This window comes from Cebidichthys violaceus, unplaced genomic scaffold (assembly GCF_023349555.1).
Source record: "Cebidichthys violaceus isolate CVI_PGR_0920_01 unplaced genomic scaffold, fCebVio1.0.p SCAF_242, whole genome shotgun sequence".
Lineage (NCBI taxonomy): Eukaryota > Metazoa > Chordata > Actinopteri > Perciformes > Stichaeidae > Cebidichthys > Cebidichthys violaceus.
Genome location: NW_027176420.1, coordinates 33440 through 58786, shown reverse-complemented (window position 1 = coordinate 58786; position 25347 = coordinate 33440). Strand labels below are relative to the sequence as shown.

At 44.1% G+C, this 25347-nt stretch overlaps 1 protein-coding gene across 1 annotated transcript in view; it reads left to right on the top strand.

The window, feature by feature from the left end:
- lsamp (limbic system associated membrane protein) overlaps positions 1-25347 on the top strand; it is a 59396-nt gene that overhangs the window by 12342 nt on the left and 21707 nt on the right. The window contains exon 4 of the mRNA XM_068719925.1: positions 14174-14299. Coding sequence (XP_068576026.1) covers positions 14174-14299 — 126 coding nt within the window. The remainder of the gene's footprint in view (positions 1-14173; positions 14300-25347) is intronic.

The window sequence follows — 25347 nt, the reverse complement described above, 5'->3', positions numbered from 1 at the left end:
TGTCACAACATATAGTACCGAGCCTGTATAGGCAGACATATAGGACTGTGTCCTTCTGTGTTGCAACTGTGTCCTTTTCAACATTTCACCCCAACTGTGGCTGAATAGAATTCCGTCACCTATTCTTCAGCGGCCGTGCCCTTACATTACTACTGGGTCACCTGCTGTGTGTGCGTGTTGTTTTTGTGTGTGAACTTCCTGCCACTCAGCCCCGCTGGTGTCCAGGTCAATCCCACAGCTATAGGCCCTGATCCCACTTTTATCACCATGGGCTGGATAAGAGCAGAGATGTGGGGGGGGGGGGGGGGGGTGCCACTCAGAGACATGTCAACAATGCTGAACGGACGGCGCCGAGTATTAGCAGAAATTGCTCGCTTCGAACCTGTGAGACCGCGGCGGGGCGAGTGCAATGGTCTGCGAATGGGAGGGAACATCGTGAAAATAAGTCTGCGTTGTTCTGTCCTCACTTGGTGTGTGTGTGTGTGTGTGTGTGTGTGTGTGTGTGTCAGTGGCGCAAGCTAAACGCACACGGAGAGGTATCTGATTTCAGAGGCCTCCCGATGGCTCAGTTGTACCGAGCTCAGTGGGTTCAAACTACTTTCCTACCTTTCCTCTATTTCGCTCTACTGTCAGCAATCAGGAAAGTGAAGTACAGACTGTCTTGGAATAGGAGTATGAACCGTGCATTATCTTTAGCAACGCTAGCGGCGTAGCTTGAGGGAAGGAAATGTCAGTTTCTTCACCTGTCAGTCGGACAGTCCGGACCGAAATATCAAATAACCAGCAGACAGATGGCCTTAAAAATTCAACAGACAGTTTTTTTGACAGGAAGAAGCTTACTGACTTGCTGGTGAGCGTCTTACTTTCCCTCTAGTGCCACCATGAGGTCATAAAATGTCCCAGCAACTGTTGTGAGTATTTTTTCCGCTCATTTTAATAACTTTGGTAATCTACCGCCATCATCAGAACTAATGTCATTCCCATCAGTGGCTACCGTACTTTAGCTTCTAGGGATAATTGATACATGTTAGCACGCTAGCGCAAAAGCACTAAACCGACATGATCAACCAGGTGAATTAGCAAAACATTAGCATGTTAGCATTGTCACCATAGGCGGCACAGCAGACTCGGTGCCTAAGTGCGGCCTCACTGGTTGTAGACTCTTAGTCTTGTTTAGTGACCAGTTAGGAAGCAGCCACTGTTTGGAGAGAGACTCGTGAAATTCGTCGGCCGACATCCGTCTCGTGGCGTCCATGGATTGTGTCCTCGCCCTCAGTGGTTTCTAGTGCGTGTGCTTGGCTGCGCTTTCTGCCAGTGTCTGGCACGTTGTTTAGTTGGACCATATGGTAGCCAGCGCTGGTGCAGCGCTTCACATACCAAGTCGTCTGTGGGGAAGGAGGGCGCTTAAAAACTCCTCGTGATGGAACATATGCCTCGTTGTCTTTTTTTTTTTTTTTTTTTTTTTGTTATGGAGGGCTGCTTTTCAAAATGCTGGTATTCGGTTTTAGTTTATGTGACTGAAAAACTGATGCCGACTGTTTTCAATATGTGGTTAGTAGTCATCGGATGCCATGGAAGTATTTCAGCACACATTTTGTGAGAAAGCTGTCAGAAATGTTCTCATCTGACTATTTATTTTGAATAATCCAAAATATGACGCCGGACTAAATGTACATTTCCATAAAGTGACTTAATCGTATTTATATTGCTGCGCTGTATTGCCTTATTCCACACTCAGTTTCAGCTTTTCAAAGCACGCATGCACTGTAATCAAAACGAAGGCCCTCTGAGGAACTAAAAATACATCTCACTAATGAGAAAAAAATTGCTTAACACTTATGGGGGAAAATATTTATGACTCTTCATTATATTATGCTGCTCTCTATTGCATAGGTGTCTCACAGCCACGGTAGCACAGTGTTGTCGAGCGATGTGCCTCATCCTGGGCACTTTGATGGCGCTGCTACGGATTTAATGGGAAATATTTTTCCCTGGGAGGGTCTTTTCAGAGTTGGCACTGGTCTGCTGCTGCAGTGGCCACCATGGTAAGTAACATATGGGCTTGTTAGCTCTCGTCAGAGCAAGGAAACTCTCTCTCTCTCTCTCTCTCTCTCTTCCAACACCAGCCACTTGCTCATTAGACTGCAGCTCAGGGCAAAAGCAACCGAGAGAAGGAAAGACGGAGACTGGGGAAGAGTGACAGTGATGAGGCAGGAGTCGTGGAGACAGAATGGCGGCAGAGGACTGAAGACGTAAGTGCGAGGCTGGAGACGAGGGGGAGACGAAGACTGTGTGTACGTACACAACATGAATATTTGCATCCGAGTGTGCACGTTTGCATGAGAGACAAAAAGAGTTGATCGAAGAGGAAGTTGAAAGGCAGCGAGTGGCACCCGCAGAGACACGCGAGAGAAAAAGCGCAATGGCGAACACACACACACACACACACATCAGCCGATATAGCAGCAGCAGCAACAGCAGCAACAGCAGCAGCAGCTGTGAGCCCAATCAGAGGCTCTGTGTGTGTGTGTGTGTGTGTGTGTGTGTGTGTGTGTGTGTGTGGGAGAAGCTCTGTGGGGTGGTCTCCAGCTGAGTGTGTCAGGTGCTCTGCACTCTACCAGCTGTTCGCAGGTCTTCACACAGTAAGCACCAACAAGCTGGTTGAGAGTCTACAGATCTGGAATCCAATCAGCACTAACACAATGGCCGCCCTTCGTTCCCATTTTTCTGAGCCAATAAAACACTCTGTCTGCTCTAGATTATCCCATCTATAACGAGCCTTACTTGTCATCCTGTATTACCTTTTTAGTAGTTGTATCAGTGGTGGATCATGGATTTTCATAAACTAATGTAGTGCAGCAATAATTATCTTTTATTCCTGTGGTTGTGTGTTTCTATTGATAGATTATTTAAGATGTAAAACAAAAATCCCCTTCACAGTTACCTAAAGGTATTCAAGTACCGATTCTATAACAACTGAGAAGCTGGAAATGGATTATGTTGAATTTGATGGCAATTAACTAACATTTTAATCAATTAATCTTAATGGACTAACTCTAACAGTATCCAAATTTACATTTACAGCTGAATAATTCAATTACTTAAAACTTTTATTTTTCCCATGAAATAAGACATTAACTTTTCTCTGCCGTGCTTCATAAAAACAGTGTTTTTTTGCGATAAATCCTGATTTTTACATCAAATTCCAACGAGCATTTTGCCCTTGGTTTCACTCAGGGAGGAAGATGAGCAGCTCATGACCCTCCTGTGACAGCCGGGGTTAGGCCTGCGCTGTGCTGTGAATGTACTGTAGTGTCGTGCTCACACAGGCACTCCACTGTGTGTGGATCAGAACTAAGGATTCTCATGTTGGAGTCTCATCCTGTTAAGTCCTATTCAGATCATTGGCGGGGTGAATACCAGAGGCCGGCCGCTGACTGTCATGTGGATTACAGGGTCTGGAGCAAGAGCAATGTGACATGTTTGGAAGCTCCACAGTCACAGTGAAAACACAGCAGTTGGAGAGAGATTCTACTTTCACGCTCTTGTGTGTTTGAAACAGAATAATAAAGCGGAAAAGAGGATATCAGCTGGGGAGAGAGGGGCGCTTCAATGCCAGGATGAAAGGGTGAGATAGATGTTGTCTTCTGGCACAACATGAAAATGTAATTTCATCTCTGCTGCTGTCTAAGAAGTGTCCATATCGGGGTTTTGAACATGAAGAGAAAACAACTCTGATGATGTCACAAGGGTTATCTCAGTTGTGGCTTGAGGGCACGGAACAAGACACATTTAGCAGACATGGACGGTCCAACGGTCTGTCCCTGTTGCTTCTGTTTAAGTTCTTTTTCTTCATCCTTTTTATGCAAGAGTTATGCTAAATCACTGCCAGTTCCAACTCATCATAAGCTGTTTGGTTGGTCACTAGCTCTTTGCTTCAAACCCTAAGAAGCTCTAGAGACCTCTCTAGCATCCGTTTTAGAAGTCTCAGGGACAGTGTGTCACTGTTTGCTCATAATATGCAAAGTGTCTTTATAAATATATGCAACTGAAGTACTTTGTTAGGCTTAGGAAAGATCGAAAACTAAGGTAAAATAAGTCAAAGTTGGCCTGGCTCTGTATACAACAGTATAAAGTCACTCAGTGGAAGAGAGAGCGGGTTGTGCACTGACCGAAATACTCAAGCAACTAAGTTACTTAATTTGAACCAAACATTGATTTCATTTCACCCAATTATTACCAAAGTAATGAACAATATATAATCTTATCCCCTCATCTGTCTCAGACGGCATCAACTAAAAAGTGTCTATATTTCATATTTCCCCTATGTGTGCATTTGGGGATGTGAATTTCCTGATATGCAGATTACATTGTTGTTTGTCAGGTGGCTTTGGCGCATTGATCCCACTGCTCCTTTGTCATTAGCGTTGAAGTGGGGGATGAGTCCATCACCCGAAGCTGCAGACTGAAACAAAGAACCTTTGGACCCGATTTCAGGTTAAACGTTAACGGCCGCTAACCGAGGAGTCTGAGGAGGGGTCTGAATTATCAATGTACACACACACACACACACACACACACACACACACACACAGTTAAACGCCCTTATAGAAATATACACACTATGGCTTCCCATTACCCGTAATGGGGTGCATTTTAATCTGGTGTATTATAGCGAATGGGGGCAAATCAGGCAATATTGTTTAGTGCTGATTGCTGGTTTGACTTCCACAGAACATCCTTGAGTGTCTTCAAGGATCAGGGGAATTACGCTGAAAGGCCATTTGAATGCTACCATAAGTCAAGCTGTAATCTGATAGAGGCCTTTTAATGCCTAAGTGAGCGATGATGTTGCTTTGAACTTCTAGTTTCACTTTGAGTTTGCAGAGATCGATAACACACTGTCTAGGTTCACTAGTGTGTCGTATAGGAAATCTGTTGGGCAGCTATGAATATTAGCTTTCATGGAAAAGATACACAGTGATCAGCTGTTCAATACAGATTTAAGATGTTTTTTTTAAAAAGTCCTCAAGTGACGTTTTTTATTGGCATCATAATTGACTTATTGATTGATAGAAAACATTTTTTTTTTTTTTTGTTCTTACTGGAGCAGCAATGATGAAAAACATGAGAAGGCTTTGGAATAAGAGAGACGGTTTTCACGATGGGAGTAAAATGGGAGGCAGTGGGGTGTAAGAGGCATCTAAAGCTGAGCTGCCCGGGTTGTAGTGGGAGGGCTTGTGATCTTTAATAACCCTTGTCGGGACAAAGTGACATAAAGAGGGATGGTATTTGAAAGTGGAGCCGCAAAGGGCAGGAAGCGTTATTAAACAGTTGGAGAAATGGTACCTCGGAAACCATTGCAGCCAAGGTTCTATAACCTTGGATTTAGCTCGTCTGGCCATCTTTGTTTTTCTCATTAACATGAGCGGGTATGATATCGTAAGCCTCTAAATCATCTGATGGGCTTGGATGCAAAATCTGCTTTTGCCTTTTTTTGGCAAGCCTTCAACACTTTGTGCGTGCCAAGCTTTAAAGTACAAAGCTATTGCTCACCAGGATGCAAGGGATTTACGGAGGTACCTCCGTTAGGCCAAGATAAGAATTACAGTTTATAAGGAAACTCACAGTTCTCATAAGAGCTGCCATTAGTTGGTTTCATTTTCTCCTATTTGACCCTCCCTGGCTGCCCGTGTTGAGCTTGTTAGCAAAAAAAAAAAACAATCTGCAGGCATATACTTTAACTCTGTTGTTTTCCCTCTTTCGCTGCAAACACCAATTAAATGCTCGTGTTATTTACAAGTTGCTGCCCTTGTGGGACCCTCATTGGAGGAACACCTCTAAAGACGGACTGAAAAAAACCCCCATCTCCTTAATTAATCACCTTGGTAGAGCGAGGTCTGCGCGTCGGCAACGGCTCTCAAACGCAGAAAATCCTCCTTCGGAAACACACAGAAAAGGCTCCCCCCCCCCCCCCCCCCTCGCTTCCACCTGCGCCTCCAGCAGGCCATCGCATCTGTCTCACAGTCGGCGCTTCCTTTGAAAGTTTCGGAGGCGTCTCGGGTTTTTTTAAAGCGCTGCCGCTGCTGACGGCTACGATTGGGATAGGGAGGAGGTGGCGTCTTCTTCTCTGTCATCACCTCTCTCTCATCTGCCTTCTCTCCTGTTTTTCGAAACAGCTAAGAGAGCGTGGTGGGGGGGGGGGGGAGGGAGGCCCACTGGCATTGCCAGGCCACTCGAGCTTCTTTTCCACTAGCAGGAACAGCAGCGTCAGCCCACTCCTCACACCTATGCATTCTCTTTCCTTTATATTCTGCAGTGCCAGACAGAAAGGAATTAGTGTAGGGGTGTGTGTGTGTGTGTGTGTGTGTGTGTGTGTGTGTGTGTGTGTGTGTGTCGCTGCAGGAAACACACCTCGAGGTCTCACATCAAATGAGAAAGATGCTCCCTCTTTTTAGTGACCTGACATGACCGGCAAAACGTGTGCACAAGTGTGTGTGTGTGTGTGTGTGTTTGTCATTACGTCAAGTAACAACGTCAGCGTGAATCATTTAAAGGGTTAATGGTGCATATTAACAATGAGTCACGCAGTATGACGACGTACCGTCTCAAAATGTGTTTTTTTTTCCCGGCCGCACTTGCTTATGCATGCAGGTGTGTGAGTGTACGATTCCTTCATAAGACTGCAACTGACAAGCCCAGCCAAAAGGCTTAGTGTTAATCTAAAGAGATATTCTTTCTCAGCGCGATCACGTCGCAGATGTAGCGCAGCGATTACATTTTGCTCGTTTTCGTAGCTCCTCTTTTTTTCCTCTTTCAAAAGTCTTTCAGTAAATCATGAAATGTGTAAGGGTTTAGATTTATCAAAGACTTGCATGTAAGTGTGTGTGTGTGTGTGTGTGTGTGTGTGTGTGTGTGTGTGTGTGTGTGTGTGCTTTCTCCTCCTCCTCTAACTTTAAATGGACAAATCCAGAGAGGGAGATTGATAGTAGTCTGGTGAAGATTCCCTGATTGTCGCTCTCATAGTTTCTGTAAAGTCAAGGTGCCAAAGTGGCGATGCACAAAGTCAGGAACACAAAGTCACACCAGCATTGGAGCGCAGCCCAGCCTGGTGGCCAACAGGCTGGTTCACATTGTTATTTTTTGGGGAGTTTTTTTTCGAGGGCCGACCTTGTTCAAGTAAATTGGCAGCAAAGCTTCCAAGGAGCTGCGAGTGCTTTTTCTCCTGATTATCTTGTGATGGTTTTAAATTTGCTCAGCATAATCGCACCGCCTCCTCTACACTCACCGCTGCATCGCTTCTCCGAATGTCACATTGAGAGCCAGCGGGGGGGGGGGGGGGGGGGTGAATGTAGGCGGGAGCAAAATGAGCCGAAGGGGCAAAAAAACCCAACTACAAAACATGTAAATTAGTATACACAGAACAGTATAGATGATTTATTGCTGTACAATAATTGAATGTGTTTTACATAAACAAGCTATTCCTTTGCTTTGCTTCTAATAGATATACTCCCTTTAAGTCCATGAAGTCACATGTACATATATTGTTGTTTTAACCTTTGATGGGGTGAGGTAAGAGAATGAATTCCAGTCCAAGTTGAGCTGTTTGTTGCGTCCTCTTTGTGTTCCTAAAGAGTGGGACAGAGTTTGGCGCAGTAATCCCTGCATTGCAATGAACAGGTTACCTTGAATACAAAGAGTCCGGGTGGGAGAGGTTGCGTCCCGTATTGCCTGCTGCCTTCCCTGCTCCCGTTCAAAAAGCTAATTTCATGCCCAGTATGCATGCACCCGAGATGGACCGAGCGGATACATTGGCGTATTGTCGATACATCAGAGAACACGACCCGCAATTATAAGAAACGGAGAACAGACGGGGGAGAAGAGCCCAGTGGGAAGGAGAGAGAGAGTGGGGGGGGGGGAAATGTGTTCTCCTGAGCAGAGATGAAGAGCTCTGGTTTAGTTATTTTCTGCTCTTAAAGTGCTCTTTATCCGTCTGCTTGGCGTAAATGTGCCCAGCAATATTTCATTATTGCCGTCATTTTCGCAGGTGTTTCTTCAGTCTTTGTTTTACTAGGTTTTATGGCATTTTCATTGACATATATATCAATATTAGTACACCGTGTTCACGCGCATTAATTACCCTCCCTGTGCTCTGCCTGGTGTTACATTACACAGTTGTGAAGGTGCCAAAATGAAACTAATCACGTTTAACAGAATCTCAACCTCTTTGTCCTTCAAAGTTGTCTTTTTCCTAATTGCTCCTTTTTCAAACAGCAACTCAAGTCCCGCATTTCGGCTGCTATTGAGCATATGAGCGTAGCGTTCACCATATGGTAAAATCGGGGCATTTATTTTCTTGTAAATGAGCATGTTTGTGCAGGAGCAGATGTGAAAGCAGACAGGATGTACCATTGTTCGTGGCAGACAGCCATGCATATGCATGCAGGAATTTATACCAAACTGTCTTGTTCATGCTGGGTGATTACATTCCTCCAGACAGGAACCTCCGTTTTGGATGATTCTGCAGAACCCGGACTACATTTTGTCAGTGAAACGTTTGCTTTCTGCAATATCCGTGCACGGCAGCGACCGTGTTGTTACCGGTTAGAGACCGTCGACTTAAGGCTCAGGCAACTACAGCGCTTGGTTAGGGAGATAGTGCGGTCACCTTAAAATGTTAATTATAAGGCTGTGATATTTTGAAAACTCTGGTCTGCGTTTAAACGGCATGCGCTGCACACCCGTTCACCGCCTCAACCTGTAGACCCTTGCTTTCTGCATCATTACATAGGGCACTACTTCCTGCGCTGGTATTAACGCTCACTGGTAGTATAAGGTCATATACTTTGAAAAAACACACACAAACAACATCAAGGACACTACTCTTTGCTAAAAGAATGAATTCAGCCATTGTCAGTCATCCACGGCTGATTTTAAGCCTCTCACCTCAAATTAAAGGATCTGTACAGCGACCTGAAGGTTACAGGACACATCCTCCACTTCAGAAGTGGAATGGCTGAATTGGCTGAATGGTTAATAACCGCTTAAAACACACGTGGAGTGCCTTCATCGGTAATAGTCTTGACATGTGTAGCCCTTAATTGCAGCCCCGCGCAAACCCGTTCATTTAGGAGGTTCCATGCAATAGAAACATTTGAAGACCTATTCACAATGTTGTCTAGATTCAAATATAGCCTATTGGCAACAGTTACAATAATAGGAGCGTTTGAATATAACCGGTAATGGAAGGAGTGAGTGATTAATCATTCAACGACTCCTTCCATTTCTCCCCGCGGTGAATCACTTGTCACATGGACTAAGGAAGTGCCTCGTCTCTCTCTCTCTCTCTCTCTCTCTCTCTCTCTTCATCTCTCTCTCTCTCTCTCTTCATCTCTCTCCCTGTCTCTCTCTCTTTCTCTCTCTCCCCCTCTCTCTCTCTCTCTCTCTCTCTCTCTCTCTCTCTTTCTCTCTCTCTCCCCCCTCTCTCTTTCTCTCTCTCTCCCCCCCTCTCTCTCTCTCTCTCTCTCGCTCTCTGTCTCTCTCTCCCTCTCTCTCCCTCTCCCTCTCTCTCTCTCTCCCTCTCCCTCTCTCTCTCTCTCTGTCTCTCTCTCTCCCCCCCCCCCCCTCTTCTCTATGCGGGCGCACAGTTAATGCACAAATCTGCGAACACAAACACAGTCCTCCCTAATTACACTTGCTCTCTCTGCTCCTTCTCACTATATCTGTCTTTCGCTCCCTCTTTCTTTATTTCTTTGAAGTTTCAAATTAGAGTTGAACGCAAGGTCAGCGTATTTATAACGTTTTTCCATCAGAGATTTATTATTTTTGAGAAATTGCATACACAAACAAACAAATAGGAGATTGTTAGCCAGAGAGGACATGAAATCTGTCAAACCTGAATAGAGAAGAGACGCTCCTGTATACTGAGGCTGGTTGTGTTTGCCTGTGAGTGGAGAGTAGTTCTACTTTGGGGAGAGAAATTAAATCAAAACAGAATAACTCCTCCCAGGTGTAGAGGTCTGAGAGTACATATAAAAGTGTGATCTTAAATGTGGGTGTTTTTCGGCCCACGCTCGTGTCCATACCATAATTCACTAAAACCCAGCCATGGGAAGAACATTAGTAGAAAGTGCAGCGTGTCCCCATGGGATTCATCCATTGTTGCAGAGGTAAAGTGCTTTTCAAATAGATGCCCTTTCCAACATTGTTCCTTGAAGTTTGACCTATGACTAAGATCACTCTTTTCTTCTCCCTCCTCCCCCGTCATTGCTGTCAGCTGGACACCAGGCGCTATATGGCCCGAGAAGATATATCGCACTTCTCTCCTTCACTTTAGTCTTCCTTTCATCTTCTCCTCCCCCCTCCTTCAGCTCCTCTCCACCGTCTCCCCTTCCCTCCCATTTATAGAGGTGGCAGGGTTATCAGAGTATGAGCAGTTGTGTGTGTGTGTTTTTTTTTTTTTTTTTTTTTACCCGAAACCGGTTTTTATCTACGCTCTGCGAGGATTAATTCTCCGGTCACGCATTCCTACTCAGCCAATCGACTTCCCCACCCTTCCCAGCTTCGCTTGTTTTTGAGGTGTAAAAAAGAAAAAGAAAAGCCAATTGGATCCTTTGTCACGTCAATGGAGTCCCCCCCCCCACCCGCGACCCCCATCTTCATTTTGGCTCGGTCATTTGACTACAGCAATACCTCTGTATGACTTGATTTAAAGTGCTGTTTGGCACGATTGTGAAAGTCTTGTCAGTTGGTATTAGAGAGATGGTTTACTTGGGGATGCTGTGTGTGTGTGTGTGTGTGTGTGTGTGTGTGTGTGTGTGTGTGTGTGTGTGTGTGTGTGAGATAGAGAGAGATGTTAACGGGAGGGAGGCTGTTAGTGATGCTGTACAGAGACAAAGCTTCAATAATAACCTTGCTGGAGAAACAATCAGAAAGAGACAAACACTGAAATATTGTTTCTCAGAAAACATGGTCGATATGGAGGGAAAGGGGGGGCAGCTTTATTTCAACTCAGCGCCGCAACTTCCATCAGATTTAGATGGCATATAAATTCCCACATAATGCTGCGCTCACAAATATGTTTACAACTCAGGGACTCCTAAATGCTTTCGGTATAAATATTCTATATTTCGCTTAGTTTCACAGTCGCCGAGGCAAAGCGATAACCCTCAATGTTGTTGTTTTTTATTGGAGCGAGTCGAGATAAGTCTTTGAAGCGGCTTCATATAGGCACCAACATTAGAGGTGCAAAAACTGTAAACATGCTTCACGGCAAGAAGAAGCCCTGCTGGCACCGATAATACCCACCGACAGGAGTAAGAGGAGAGAACTCTTTATTGTGGGTCCACTGAGTAACTTTATTGGAGCGGTTGGGCTTTAAGTGCCCTGTTTATGGACAAATTGACAACGGTTGTTGAGAGCCGGCCGAGTCTGTTACTCTCCACACCAGCCTCTTTGTGACTGATTGGGCTGCTGTTGACACTTTTAAGCAGGTGACCCCACGAGCTTTAACGCTTTACTTCCCAACCCTGCGTAAATGGATTTGGATGGATAAATCATGGTGAGTCTGATGTGCAGAGAGTGTAGACTGTTGTTTTTATGTCACGCCAATTAAGCTTTAATGCACTACCACGCGTGTGCAGGTCAAAGCCACACACTCTGATACACACAACAACAACAACAAAAAAAAATGGCATTTTTGGCACATATTTCCACCTCCTAAATTCACACTTCAACCGAATGACGTTGGAAAAGCCTCGGGCACCGCAGTGATGAAGGCAACAGAGCCAAAAACAATCGCTGAATAAAGCATGGCGTGCTGGAGAGGACTTGTTTGATGTGTTTTAATTTTTAAGAAAGGCCTCTAAATTATCTATTACATCCCAATCAGGTGTGCAAACATGAAACCCAAATTTAATATTTATTTTTAGTGGCGAAAAGCCCGCATGAATCACAAATGTCCTCTAAGTAGTGTATTAATAACAGTGTCTCATAAAGAGAAGCTCTAAACATTAAATCAAAATGGTGCAGCTCTTCCCCTCTAATGTGTCAGACCAGCGTCTCACATGAATAGACGTGTTTTATGTGTTTATTGACATTTTGACATCACATTTTCTTTCCTCCTTGACTTCAGGAACGGTGAAGAATTCCGTGTGGGTAAATGTGAAGAGAATATTACAGAAGTTGAAGACTCGTTTGCGACACTTCATGTGGTTTGAAAAGCGGACAATGGCAGGGACAGAAAAAAAATGCAAAAAAAAATGTCCACTTGTTGTAAAGCTGACGCACAAGGATTTCTGCAGATGATTTTTGTAAATTGACTGCGAATCACAAGCTGATATAGTGTGAATGTGCTCGATACACAGCGGGGGGTCATAGGTCAGAGCTGCGTTGGCTGAACAGGAGTTGCCTTTGAAATAAGGTTAAGAACTAGAGATCCAAAGTGGAAGACTTTTCATCAAGAAAACCTTTCACAGGATCAAGCAACAAAATCAACTCTTTGCACCTTTTTTGCGTATTTTGTTTTTTTCCAGGATAACCATAGTTATTATAAAATAAAGACATATTGTTTTCAAGGTGAAAAATGGCTGCATTCAAGATATACGCTGGACTTTCACTGCCTCATTCGTCGGATGCGTGGCTTTGGTTGACGTCCAATCAAATGCATGCAGGTGCTAAAGCCATTACGACAACAAGTGACACTTCTCACTATTAGTCAGATAAAAAAAACAACGCTGTTCGGTGCCAGACTTCCCATCACCGCCCCAGCCTCCCACTCGTTTGCTATATCTGTGGCGTTGTTGATTTAACAAGAACTTCATGTTCATGTATGTTTATTATGGGGAACAGCTTGGATTCTTGGAGTTTGCTCAAAGAATCAGTGCCAAAGTCCAATATTCTCTCTATTTACTAAATGGTCAGTTCCATGAAGTACGATATCGTTGCACAGAACCGTAATCCAGCTGTGCAATGGAATCTGTGAAGTTGTACACACACACACACACACACACACACACACACACACACACACACACACATTCATGCATGCATATCAGAAATTAGAATAATAAGTCCGCTTATCACAAGTTTAGAGAAAAGAAAGTTACTGTAAAGTTATTCTTCCTCATTTGCCCGCGTCATGCGTGCTCTCCGGCATTCATCATATTCCAGAGTCATTGATCATTATTTGTATTTCTAGCCTCATATCTGGAATCTTATCCCAACCACTTCACCTCACAGTTTGTGCAAACAGTGATGTATGCCTCCTGCATCCTTCATGATTGATTGCATCTCTGCTGCTGACTCGCTTTAAAACAGACTGTACCTTCTTAATTCGCCCGAGTTGTTCTTACCAGAGTTAGGGTTTCTCTCTCTCTCTCTCTCTCTCTCTCTCTCTCTCTCTCTCTTTCTCTCCCTCTCTCTAGGTTTCATTTTGTTTGTGTGGGAGTGAGAGCAGTGGCAGTAGATGGCGATCATTTAACGCTGGGACGAGACGAAATAGCTCCGTGTTACTTTGAACATCTGTGTCACATACACACACATGAAAAGATTCTTCATTTTACCTCTGAATTTTGATTTAATATGAAAGCCTACTTTTCTGAAGGTGTGTGTCTGAACTCAGAATCAGAGTGTCTCGGGGTTCCCCGTGCGACAGGGGAAGCAATCTGTTTTCATGAGCTCAGGTCCCAGGGCTAAAGATTAAATTGCTTATTTGGATCCTGGGTTGAAAAAGTTTTCCGTAAGTACCTCTGAGGGCTATAGCAGTATGAAAAAAAAGGTTCTCCAAAGCTTTTCTAAACTCTTCCTTTCACTGAGAGAAGCGAGGTCAGCGTGTGTTCCTATTTAAGCTCTGTTCATATCCAACAGTTGCTGTGAAGAGATGGTAATGGAGGTTTTGGGAGCAAAGCAGCTGGCATGGTAGACTAGCAGGCTTTATATTTTTTTTTTTTGGTTTGTTTTTAATGCCAGAGTCTCAGTCATTTTGTTGAGTTGAACTGTGTTGAACAGAAAGATGATTCTAACTCTATTGCTGTTCAATTTATGCGAATAAAATAGCAAATATCAGTTGTTGAGTCATCCAAGTCAGCTCCGGATCCTGGTCTGAGTGAGATAAAAACACTTTGCTCTTCACACTCTTATGTCAACCTCGACGTCTTTTCTCTTGTGTCTCCAGTTCCAGCCAACATCTACAAGGTGTCAGAAGACATCACGGTGAACGAGGGCAGCAACGTGACGCTCAGTTGTTTGGCCAGTGGCAGGCCGGACCCTGCAATCACCTGGCGGCTGCTCAACCCCTCAGGTAAGAATCATTTCATCAGTGCTCATTACCATTTGTGTCAGTCTAGATTCCTGGCCAGTAGGTGCCAGATGTCTTCATCATCTAACTACAAGTTTGCTGTCGTCTTTTTTAACTCAATCTAAATTTATTTAGTTTGTTGGTGCTCAGTAGCGCATGAAGCAAAACAAGTTTTACTTCCGAGTCAGGTACAAATCTTCCGGCCATCTTCCTCATCCATGGGGCCCGTAGAGCAAGCATGCTAGCGTTACCTTTGACCCCGCCTCCCTGCCCTCGGTCCAGCCATGTTCACTGGTTAAAATATCTCTAAATTTGGCTATTATTGCATTTCACAACTTTAATGACTTAAAGGTCTATTAACGTCTTCCAAACTGGGAAGCTGATTTATCAGAAAGTATTTTTTTGGCACCATGGCACCATGTGATGGACCCGGGTATTGTAATTCCACCTCATGGCTGCTATTTTTTTTTTGCTGCGAAGCCCATCGCCTTTTCTAGGGACTTAATACGATCATAATTAATTGCAGTAATATTTGTTACAATTTACCCCAAATGTCGCACCGTGTCTTTGTCACACTGGCACAATCAGCGGGACTCTTTGCAGTGGTTGAAGGCTATCCAATGTCCATTGAGGAAAACTAGTAGATCTTGGATCTAAATCATCAGATTCCAACGTTTTCTTGAATATCAAGGTATTCCTGTGAAAACAGGAAAGTGCCAGCAGCCAAAGCAACACGTGTATTTCTGTGATTTCGATAACGTTTCATCAGGCTGCGCCTCACCTGTGGGCCGAAGCCGGATTGACTGACGTTCACATATGTTATCCGTTTCACCTCTTGGTCTGATATTGTGTGCGACTTGACAGTGAGGGGGCATCTGAAAAGAGATCTTTTTCACATTTTTCTCAATAGCTTCCTCAAATTTGTTTCGCTACACTTCAAACGGCACTTCATCTTGACCTCCTTCCCTGCACGCACAACCTCCTTTTTTTTTTTTATTTGTGCAAGCAGGTTTTATCAATATGTACAGAAATATTTATTTTTGTTGGGAGCACTTTAAACTCAGAGATATGAGGAGTATAAATGGCAAGAGAAAACACAGAGGCAGAACCTGCCCACATCCGCTAAATTGTGAATGCTGTCAAAAATACTGATATTGACAGATACGTTTACAGCGAGGGTGGGTTTATCTCTCCATGGGTTGAGTCTCTTATGTAATAAGTCCTCATGTAGGATAGCCATGTTGCTGTTTGTGCATGCTATCAAAGTGTGTACAGGCAGTACATCTCTATATACGTGCATTCAGGTTAGTGGAGATACTGCTGCTTTGGCGTCTTATCCAATTTTAGAGAAAGTATATAATGTCCCCCACTGCCGATAAGCTTGTAGAATGATGGATGGAGATGCTCGAGCTGACAACATCTCAGTTTGATAACAGCTTTTTGGAGATTGAAAACCATTCTATTTGTACGTCTTTATCAATTACTGCATCCGTTTTTCAGACGCGTTCCATCAAATATGTCTCCTGCACCTGGAAGCTGAACATATTGGATAGGTCTGCTTGCTTCTTTTGTCTGTTTGCATTAAAGGAGAGTGATCTGTTCAACTTAATCCTGCGAGCCATATGGATCCGACCGGCTGCTTCACGGTGACTGTGTTGAAAACTAAAAGCTCCACTTCATTTTCTTCCTGTGAAACTGAAGTTGAACCCTCCAGGTTCAGATGGGCTCACTGGAGGAAAAGCCCCTTTGCAGGTTTTAACAGCTTTTGTTCCAAGAATATGGAGGAAGACGTGGATTTAGGGTGAAGGAAAAAGCAATATCTAATAGTAGATGTCTCAAGCTGCAATAGAGCAGGCCTTACTAACTATTCCCTCTGCAAGGTCTCTACAATGTCTTCTATAATATAGCTTTTCTTTTCATTTGATTCTTTTTCAGTGTTTTTGTTTAAATCGTGGGCAGACCACCTTCGACAAGTCTTTGTTCTTTACTGAACCAGTGTGAATGGTGGAACAGTGTGACAGAAGGAAAATCCTGTCAGCTCCTGGCAGGATTGGATTTTGAAAGTCTACAGAGTGGCTCCAGAGACGGGGGTCCCTACACCATTTGCAAACACTGCAACTGTTGTTGTTTTTTAGTTGTTGCTTGTGCGGGTGTCTTTCACCTTCCAGAATCCATAAGCCCAGCCCAGTTTGAGAGCCTGTGGGGGGACTGCTGAGAGAGATAATGATGTCTGGCAACCTGTGGTCTCACCGCTTCACGCCTTCGCCTGCCTGAGCGGTAACGCTGCATCGCTCAACTAGCGTGGGTCTTAACATATTGCTGGGACCGCAGATGTCCATGAGTCACAAAATGCTATTCCAAATCAAGACTTGAGTCTTCGACAGAGCGGGGATCAAGATCAAGTGTCCGCACGGATTTCACTGGAAATGACCTTTACTGTGATTACTTTAAAGCATGGTACTCTATTTTTACAATGACGAGGCAAAAACCTGTAGATGAATACGTAACATTCAGAAGTAATGCAGTAACTTAGTACATTTAGGCCAGGGAAAGGAAAAGTGGGCTTTCATATTATAAGCGGCAGCTAAAGAAGGAACTGTTTCCTTACTAAGTTGGTGAACTAAGTTGCCCAATATTGCATCTTATGACTGATAATAATATGAGCTAAGGCTACCATTTGCTTACCTCGCACATCAGCCGGATTCTCACGATGTCACACGATCACACATCACACAAAAATCCATCTTGTCAAGCTTCACATACTACAAGCGTCGCTTTTGGGTGTTTGTGTGACGACACAGAGCGACGTCCGTTCGTTCTAAAGAGCAATGGCGGCCCTTAAAAGAGGTTAATGCCCCTAAAACTGATGCTGCAATAGCAATGATGCTGCAATAGCATCGGTTTAATCAGAACCGGAGAATATGTCTTCATTGAAGGAGAGCAAAGCATCACAAACCATCCGGAGGGCCATGTTAACCTTTTGCCACTCCAATGGAAAGAGGCATTTGATTATTAAAATCAAAATCATGCAGCGAGCTTCCACTCATTCAGAACAGCAGTGCCATAAGGTCAGGGCTAGCGCTAATGGCTAATTACACTGCACTGAGACTGTTGGTTTGTACAGTAGTGCTGTGCCCATTCATTCATTAGGTAAGGTTGTTGAAAACAATGCTTTGCCAATCGTTGAATGTCTTTCATATGTCATTATTAAGAAGCTCATAAATCCTATGTGACTAGACGAGATGACTTGAGCGTGAGTCATAGATTTGATTGCCAAAATCTGGCTGTAGCTCATCCTTGCATAACCACATGCATATTCATCTTCAGATTGATGACTTTGTGCACAAAAGTGTGAAAATCCAATGGTGCTCGCACCCTCAAGTGACAACGCTGTGTCTAAGATAGCAGTGACAGAGCACCAACAGATGCAAACACACTCGTACAGACTATATATATTTAAAACAAGGGCACTAATCATCTTCTTCAAGTCACATGACAACATGGCCTCTAGATTAATGACAGCCACCCAGGGATGTCGGTCTGTCAGACGCACGTCTTTTGAACTGGAAGTCCTCTTTCTCTAATGAAAAATGATTGAAAGAAAAACAATGTTCATGGCCTTCACATCAGAACAAACTCTGCCTCACTGCTTGCACTATAAAGACGTGTTGACACCTTTTCACATTGAGAAAAGCCCTCATGGGAAACTACTCCTCGAGAAGCTACAGCTGTAAAACAAACAGTTCCTGCTCTATGTAGTGTACTGTAGCCGGCAAACGTGTCTGAAAAGCTCCAACCACCTTCTCATCCTGGTGCTGCTGCTAAAAATAATTGGGAATTATTATAATTATCCATCAATTGTTTTGAGATGTTTCTGGTTTCCTTGGTCTTTAATGATATTACTGTGAACATGTTGGGGGTTTTTTATTTAAAGATGAGCTCCGGGAAATTCTGATGGGAGTTTTTCACCGTTGTTGTCTTACAATTAATCAATAATTAAACAATCATTAGTTGCAGCCCAAGTCACACATTTAAGCACGCTTGAACGTTTATGTTACTACTGTTTCGTAGCAGGTCCCCTGTTTTCAGCTTGTAGACATTGTTGCAATGCATTTACATATATATATATATATATATATATATCTCCAGCAGCTCAGGTAGTGCCACAGTTTGACAAGCATTGCAAAACTCAAATTGCAATGGATGCCAATGGTGAATCTAAGGGAGCAAGCAAAAAAAGTTTGCTTTATATCAAACTGACAAAACTGAACTAAATATCATAACCAAACTGACAATATCAATCTAGAAAGTCATCAAACTGAAGTCATATATATATATATATATATATATATATATATATATATATATATATATATATATATTATTTGTCTGTAAAAGCCTGAAGCAATCCCATGCAATTCATATAACCTGAGTGACAAACGATGCCTTCAGTCGGAGTTAAATGCTTTCAGCTAACAGTCTCAATTGGTATTCCATCGCAGGATTTGTTTATGAGATAGTTAATAGCGAGGTTTCTCAGGGCGTCCGCATTGATTACAGCTGTCATCTGTTTCTACGGGGCCATCCGAGCTGAAACTGCACTTTCTCAGCTCCGCGCAATCTTATTTCTCTGCCATTGTTGCCTCCGTCGCTCGGTTATCAAGGAGCTAATTAGATTATAACTGACGTGTTAGGTTTCCTAATGACGAGGTGGCACGCTGGATGGATCGAAAGATTAGCATAAAGCGCATTTTCAGCGCGTCGGGATATGCGTATGTACATAATTAGACTCCATCAAAGATAGTGTTTGTGTCATTGAGACGCGAGGTCAGACAGGTTATTGCTTGCGCATCACTGAGCTACATTTGTAATTAAGTGATTGTGGGACTGAATTGAATGAATTTTCCCAAGGTCTGGTAATATATTGCCAGAGCAGGTCTGATGCAGAGATTTTTTGAAACCTGCTGCGTCGAGACTACAGAGAAGCATCGCACCGAATGCGTAATATACTGTGGCTCGGTAAATATTGCGGCCCTCTGAGCGTGATAAAAGATGACAATGAGACAGCAGATACTTCATTATGAGTAAGGACGTGGACATCTGCGGGCAGAGCAAACAAGGTGCTCATTAAAGCGGTACATGCACCGGTTCACCCCAAACGGTTTTATTTGTTGTTAGGCTTACATTGCCAAAGCAGATAACAAGCAAAGTGTAACAATTACCACTATCAAAAATAATAGCCTCAACGGAACTGAGTGTGGTTATTAACCCTTTTCTTTCACACACACTCGGGAGTAAATTCACAAAGAATGGATTGGGCTACCTGCCCCGCGTCAAGGTCCGTGCACTCATGATATCACAGTGCAAACATGCCCATTACGCTTTGTAGCTGTGTGCAATTTGCCCTTTTTCTCGCGTCTCATTGCAATCATTCATGTGGTCAATCAAAAATGACGCTTTGCGCTAAGAACACAGTCGGCATAATAACGGCTGAGGCATTTTTTTACTAGTCATTTCAGACGAGCGAGCTACCGGTTCTGACCTGCGTAGAGGTGCAGAGGGGTTTGCGTCGAAAGCTTCAGGATGGTAATTCAAATGTGACGGAGGGCAACAGTAATTTGGTATTTAATATGCAAGTCTGTCAGCATGAATGCAATGCCGTTACCGCCAACCTTAGCTAATGCGTTCCGCCGTAACTGCGTGCGGCTTGTAGTGCTGATCTTTGTGGATTCGACTGTTCTTGCATTGGGGCCCCGTTCATATTACCTCATTTAAATAAAAACAGCACAGGAGCGCTGAGAAGTTATTGGCTTGGCAGCACAGTTAAGGGTGCATTTTACCCTTTGCGGATGCTTTGAGAATCACACAGGTTTTGTTTTTTTGTTTCTTTTTATCTTATATGCGCAAGCTGTTTCACCCCTCAGTGTGCAGAATATTAAGTTGGCATTATCTGGCGTTGCAGCATTAAAAACAACAGAGTCAGTCATTTTAGCAAGTGCTCCGTCTTCACATAAAAAAGACAAAAGTCCTCTGGAAGTAGTGGTAGTTATGACAGAAGAATGAACATCATCACAGAGCAGCTAAGTCTGTAATGGGAGGAGGTCGAGGTGGACGGACGGGTCGCTTAAACTCGGGGGAACTGTTTCCTGAATCAACCATGCGGTTGTACCTAAACTATGTCGCTCAAGGTCCCCTAACCGTGAAGAAGAAATAATTTCACCCCACAACCGCAACGTTTTGACCACAGTCACTGAAGGCAGCAAAGGGAGACTTTGAAGATCCGAGTCACACACACATATGTCCATAGAGGCAGTGTGACATCTGTTCTACCTGTGTGAGACAGCGGGCGGTGCTGTAGGTAGTGTGACATCTTGTTAGTCTTGTGCTGTTTATCAAAACAGTTTTTTTTCCCCCCCAGCCTCTGCGTGTGTCCTGCTGTGAATGTTGACTGTACAGCTCATTGCTCGGACTTGTGAGCCGAATGATCGATGGAGCGTAGAGGGATGGGGAGGAGAGCAGTGGTGAGGGGGAAGGAAGAGAAGATAGAAAAAGAGAAGGCTGAGGAAAAGTACAGTGAGTGAGGGGGAAGGAAGAGAAGATAGAAAAAGAGAAGGGTGAGGAAAAGTACAGTGAGTGAGGGGGAAGGAAGAGAAGATAGAAAAGAGAAGGGTGAGGAAAAGTACAGTGAGTGAGGGGGAAGGAAGACAAGATAGAAAAGAAAAGGGTGAGGAAAAGTACAGTGAGTGAGGGGGAAGGAAGAGAAGACAGAAAAGAGAAGGGTGAGGAAAAGTACAGTGAGTGAGGGGAATGCGAGGCCCCCAGTTGTCTGAGCGACATGCTTGTGCTGAGACCTGCAAGCATGTCTGTGTTGATCTCCTTAGCTGGCTGGTTCCCGGCTTGAGTCCCCCCACCCCCCCCCACCCCCACCCCCCTAAAGGTGGTAAACTGGAGGTCCTGGTTGGTGGGAGGTCGGGAGAATGCCAGCACCAATTGTGCACAATGAGGGGGGAAATGGAGCCTCTGGTCAAGCATGGACTTCTTCATCGCATGCCTCTTAAGACCACCAAAGTAGTGGTCAGACAGGTATGAAAAATACATGCCCTGTGGTGGCCTGTGGACCCACACAGAGCTGGAAAGAGGAAGAGGTGGTGGAAGTTATGCTGTCCTCGGGGGGGAAGGCAAGTGACGAGAGAGACAGGATGTAGACAGAGACAGAGCGAACAGAAATGTGCTTTAGTATGCAAATGGCCAGTTTCACTGGATGTTCAATTACTCTTATCATTAGTTATAGTAACTCCAGTAGTTAATTAATGTTTAATTATGCATTGGAGATCCTCTCACCTATTTGGTGTAAAAGAGATTGTGACAGCCACAGTGAACCTCGGATCCGCTCAAGCAAAGGCACACCAGCCGGGCATCTGAGGAGCTTTGCAGTGAAAGTAGCCGGACCCTGATGATTTAAATTCAAGTCCTTAAAGCAGGCCTTGATGTATTTACGATGCTGCTCTCTGGCAGCCGAATGGACGGAACGACTGCAAATAGCGTCCCGTAACCAAGACATCAGTGGTTTAACTTTCTCAACACTTATCACCCGTCATGTTTACTGTGTCCTTGAGTCACATTTTGAACCCTAAAGGTGTTCTGGATAATAGCGTCGGCTAACTGCAAAATGGCAAGCTATGAATCTACCGCAACAGTTTCATTGCGACGAAGACATCTGTCTAAATGAATTGATTTGGACCGCGGCCCATGCTCCTACACTATATGATCCGGCTGCATATTGAAGTCATAACCCTTTTTATAACAGTGCTTGGCAGCGCGGCCTTTAGGAGGTTTGATGCTGAGTGCCCTTGACACCATCGCTCCTACGCCGCCCACGGCCGGGTGTCGGGCCGCGCTCCAAGACCGGGTCCGGGGGAAGTCTCTCCAGCACTGTCACCTCGTCTGCAGAGAGCTCCTCCGCCTGTACCTCGACGCGACTCTTTGTCCATCCATCATTCCGCTGTCGCTCTCTGTCTTCCTCTCCCTCATTTTCTCTCTCATTGTCTCCTCTTTCCGTCATCCTCCCATCTCTTCCATCGGCAGAGTGTATGACAGTCACTTCAAGTGCTGTCTAGGGAGAGAGAGGCATGGAGCTAGAGAGCGCAACGCAACGCAACACAACACAACACAACGTGCGGATGCACACACATCTCTTGACGCTCAGGAGGGAGTGGAGCTGGCATGAGTGCAGATACATAGGTGCCTCTGTAGTAAGACTCCCGTGCAGTAAGAGTAGGTGAGAAGAGTATGCAGGAGACAGACACACACACACACACACACACACACACACACACATCATTGTGTGCCAAGCTGTCAGGGACAGAGAGTAGCTGACAAGCCTGCTGATTGTGGGAGTGAAGTGTAAGGTGGTGACAGGTCCTTGTCAGAGCAACCCAGGTCAACCTTCCTGCTCCACGTCTCCAGCTGTGTGCGAGAGTGTGTGAGTGTGTGTGCGTGTGTGTGTGCACGTGTGCACAACCGCTTGATTCCCGGGCCCTTTTGGCAAGAGAAGACAGCTGCTCATCCGTCTCTCAGCAGGTCTCAGATCTGCTGACAGCCACTGTTCCCTTGTTTGTTTACAATCAGCATCATCAGCAGCTGGTCTGAAATCAGTCTGCTGTCACATGGTGCACAGAGCATCATGAGCACAGCTTGCCCCGTGTCTGCCCAAGCCTCATTAGGTGTAGTCACCGCTGGGCTGGCTGAATGCTGGAGCTCGCGCCGAAACTCAGCACTTTTTTTTTTTTTTTTTTCAGTCCATAAGCACTTTTTTTTCAAGAGCCCCGAGTCACACAGAAAGTAGCCTAAAGGAGAAGTGGACCTCGTGATTTCAAGGTTCCTGGTTTGAATCTGGCAAGAAAGAACACTCCCTTCTCCTCACATGCCCTTGAGCAAGCCCTTTTAAAGTAGACAGTGGTGAAATAGTGTGGTCATACTGTGCAATTCCCATGTACCAACAAAGTCTCAAAGCAGCTCATGAAATAGTTACAAACCTGTATCTGTTGCTTCCCTGTACGGGGACAGAGAGTTTCCATGTTTCTCTTGTTTTCTTCTGTCAGTCTGGACGACATTACGCAACCGTAGGCTTAGCCAACAAAACCATTTATTTAGGTTTAGGAAAAACAACAGTGGTTGGGCTTAATATAACTTAGGTTTGGGCATCAAAACCACTTAGTGAGGTTTACAACAACCGTCATGACCGAGACAATTCACAACAACATTTTGGGATCCGCGGTCTCAAACACCGGCCTCGTGGCTGAAAGTCCCGTGTTTTTTTGATCACTACTACTCTCCTATAGTGTTGTAGATACATATAGATACAAATCCTGCTGTTTTTGTAATATTATAACTCTTTTGTTTAAGAGAATTATGACTGTAATGCACATCCGACCCATTTCAGGGCTGACAGACTATTTATTTTACACCACTGTTCCGTTCCATCGTGAAAAGCAATTTAAACTGTCCTCCAGTAAACGTAAACAGACTCAACATTATTTTTAGCAATATATTTATATTTTTGTTTTTATAATTTATAGTTGTTGGTGACATAATAAAAACATCATTAAAATGTTGAAGTACATAAATGAGTATAATTATTTTTCTAGCCCTATGCCGATTAGGTGCTGCTTTCAGTAACTAAAAAAAACAAAAACAACTGAGTCATGGTGGTGTGGAGTGCACATGATGAGTGGAGAGCTTTGGCCCTACTGGCAACACACACACACACACACACACACACACACACATCCCTGTACGTCTATCTTCTAACACCGTCCGACAACATTTATCCCAGAGTTCATCTCAGGTTCTGACATGAAGAAGTGTATGAACGATGCTATCATGTGTGTGTGTGTGTGTGTGTGTGTGTGTGTGTGTGTGTGTTTGACTTTGCATTGCACATGTGTGTTAGGTGTGTGTAAGACAGAGAGAGGGGAAGGAGAGAACCAGCGACACACAAGGCTGAGCAGTGATAGTCTGTGCCTGACCTTGCTATCTTTGATGAACACAAAGCCGCTTCTCCCACGGCAAACACAAGCTCATTGAATCCATCCAGACAGTAATGAGAAGTCTTCCCTCGACAAAAGGCTGGATCTGTTTATCAGCCAAGTGGAAGAGAAAGCGGGCAACCCAACTACCCTTCATGGGAATTCAATCACTAAACCCTATTCTGTTTTATCGACGATTAATCTCCTTTTTAAAGCCTCAGACTTGAACGGGACAAACAGCGGCAGCAATGCGGCGCCAAACAATGAGGGGCCACACCGAGAAAAAACAACAACAACAAAGGCCTGTGAGGAGTCGAAGAAGAAGAAGAAGAAGAAGAAGAAGAAGAAGAAGAAGCAGAAGTAGAAGAAAAAGAAGAAGAAGTAGAAGTAGAAGTAGAAGAAGAAGAAGAAGCAGAAGCAGAAGAAAAAGAAGAAGAAGAAGAAGGAGAAGGAGAAGAAGAAGCAGAAGAAAAAGAAGAAGGAGAAGAAGAAGAAGAAGAAGAAGAAGAAGAAGAAGAAGGAGAAGGAGAAGAAGAAGCAGAAGCAGAAGAAAAAGAAGAAGAAGAAGAAGAAGCAGAAGTAAAAGAAGAAGAAGAAGAAGTAGAAGAAGAAGAAGAAGTAGAAGAAGTAGAAGAAGAAGAAGTAGAAGGAGAAGGAGAAGAAGAAGAAGAAGAAGGAGAAGAAGAAGAAGAAGAAGCAGAAGCAGAAGAAAAAGAAGAAGGAGAAGAAGAAGAAGAAAAAGAAGTAGAAGAAGAAGAAGTAGAAGGAGAAGAAGAAGAAGAAGCAGAAGAAAAAGAAAAAGAAAAAGAAAAAGAAGAAGCAGAAGCAGAAGAAAAAGAAAAAGAAGAAGTAGAAGAAGAAGAAGTAGAAGAAGAAGAAGAAGAAGCAGAAGTAAAAGAAGAAGAAGAAGCAGAAGTAAAAGAAGAAGAAGAAGAAGAAGAAGAAGTAGAAGAATTAGAAGAAGAAGAAGTAGAAGAATTAGAAGAAGAAGAAGTAGAAGGAGAAGGAGAAGAAGAAGGAGAA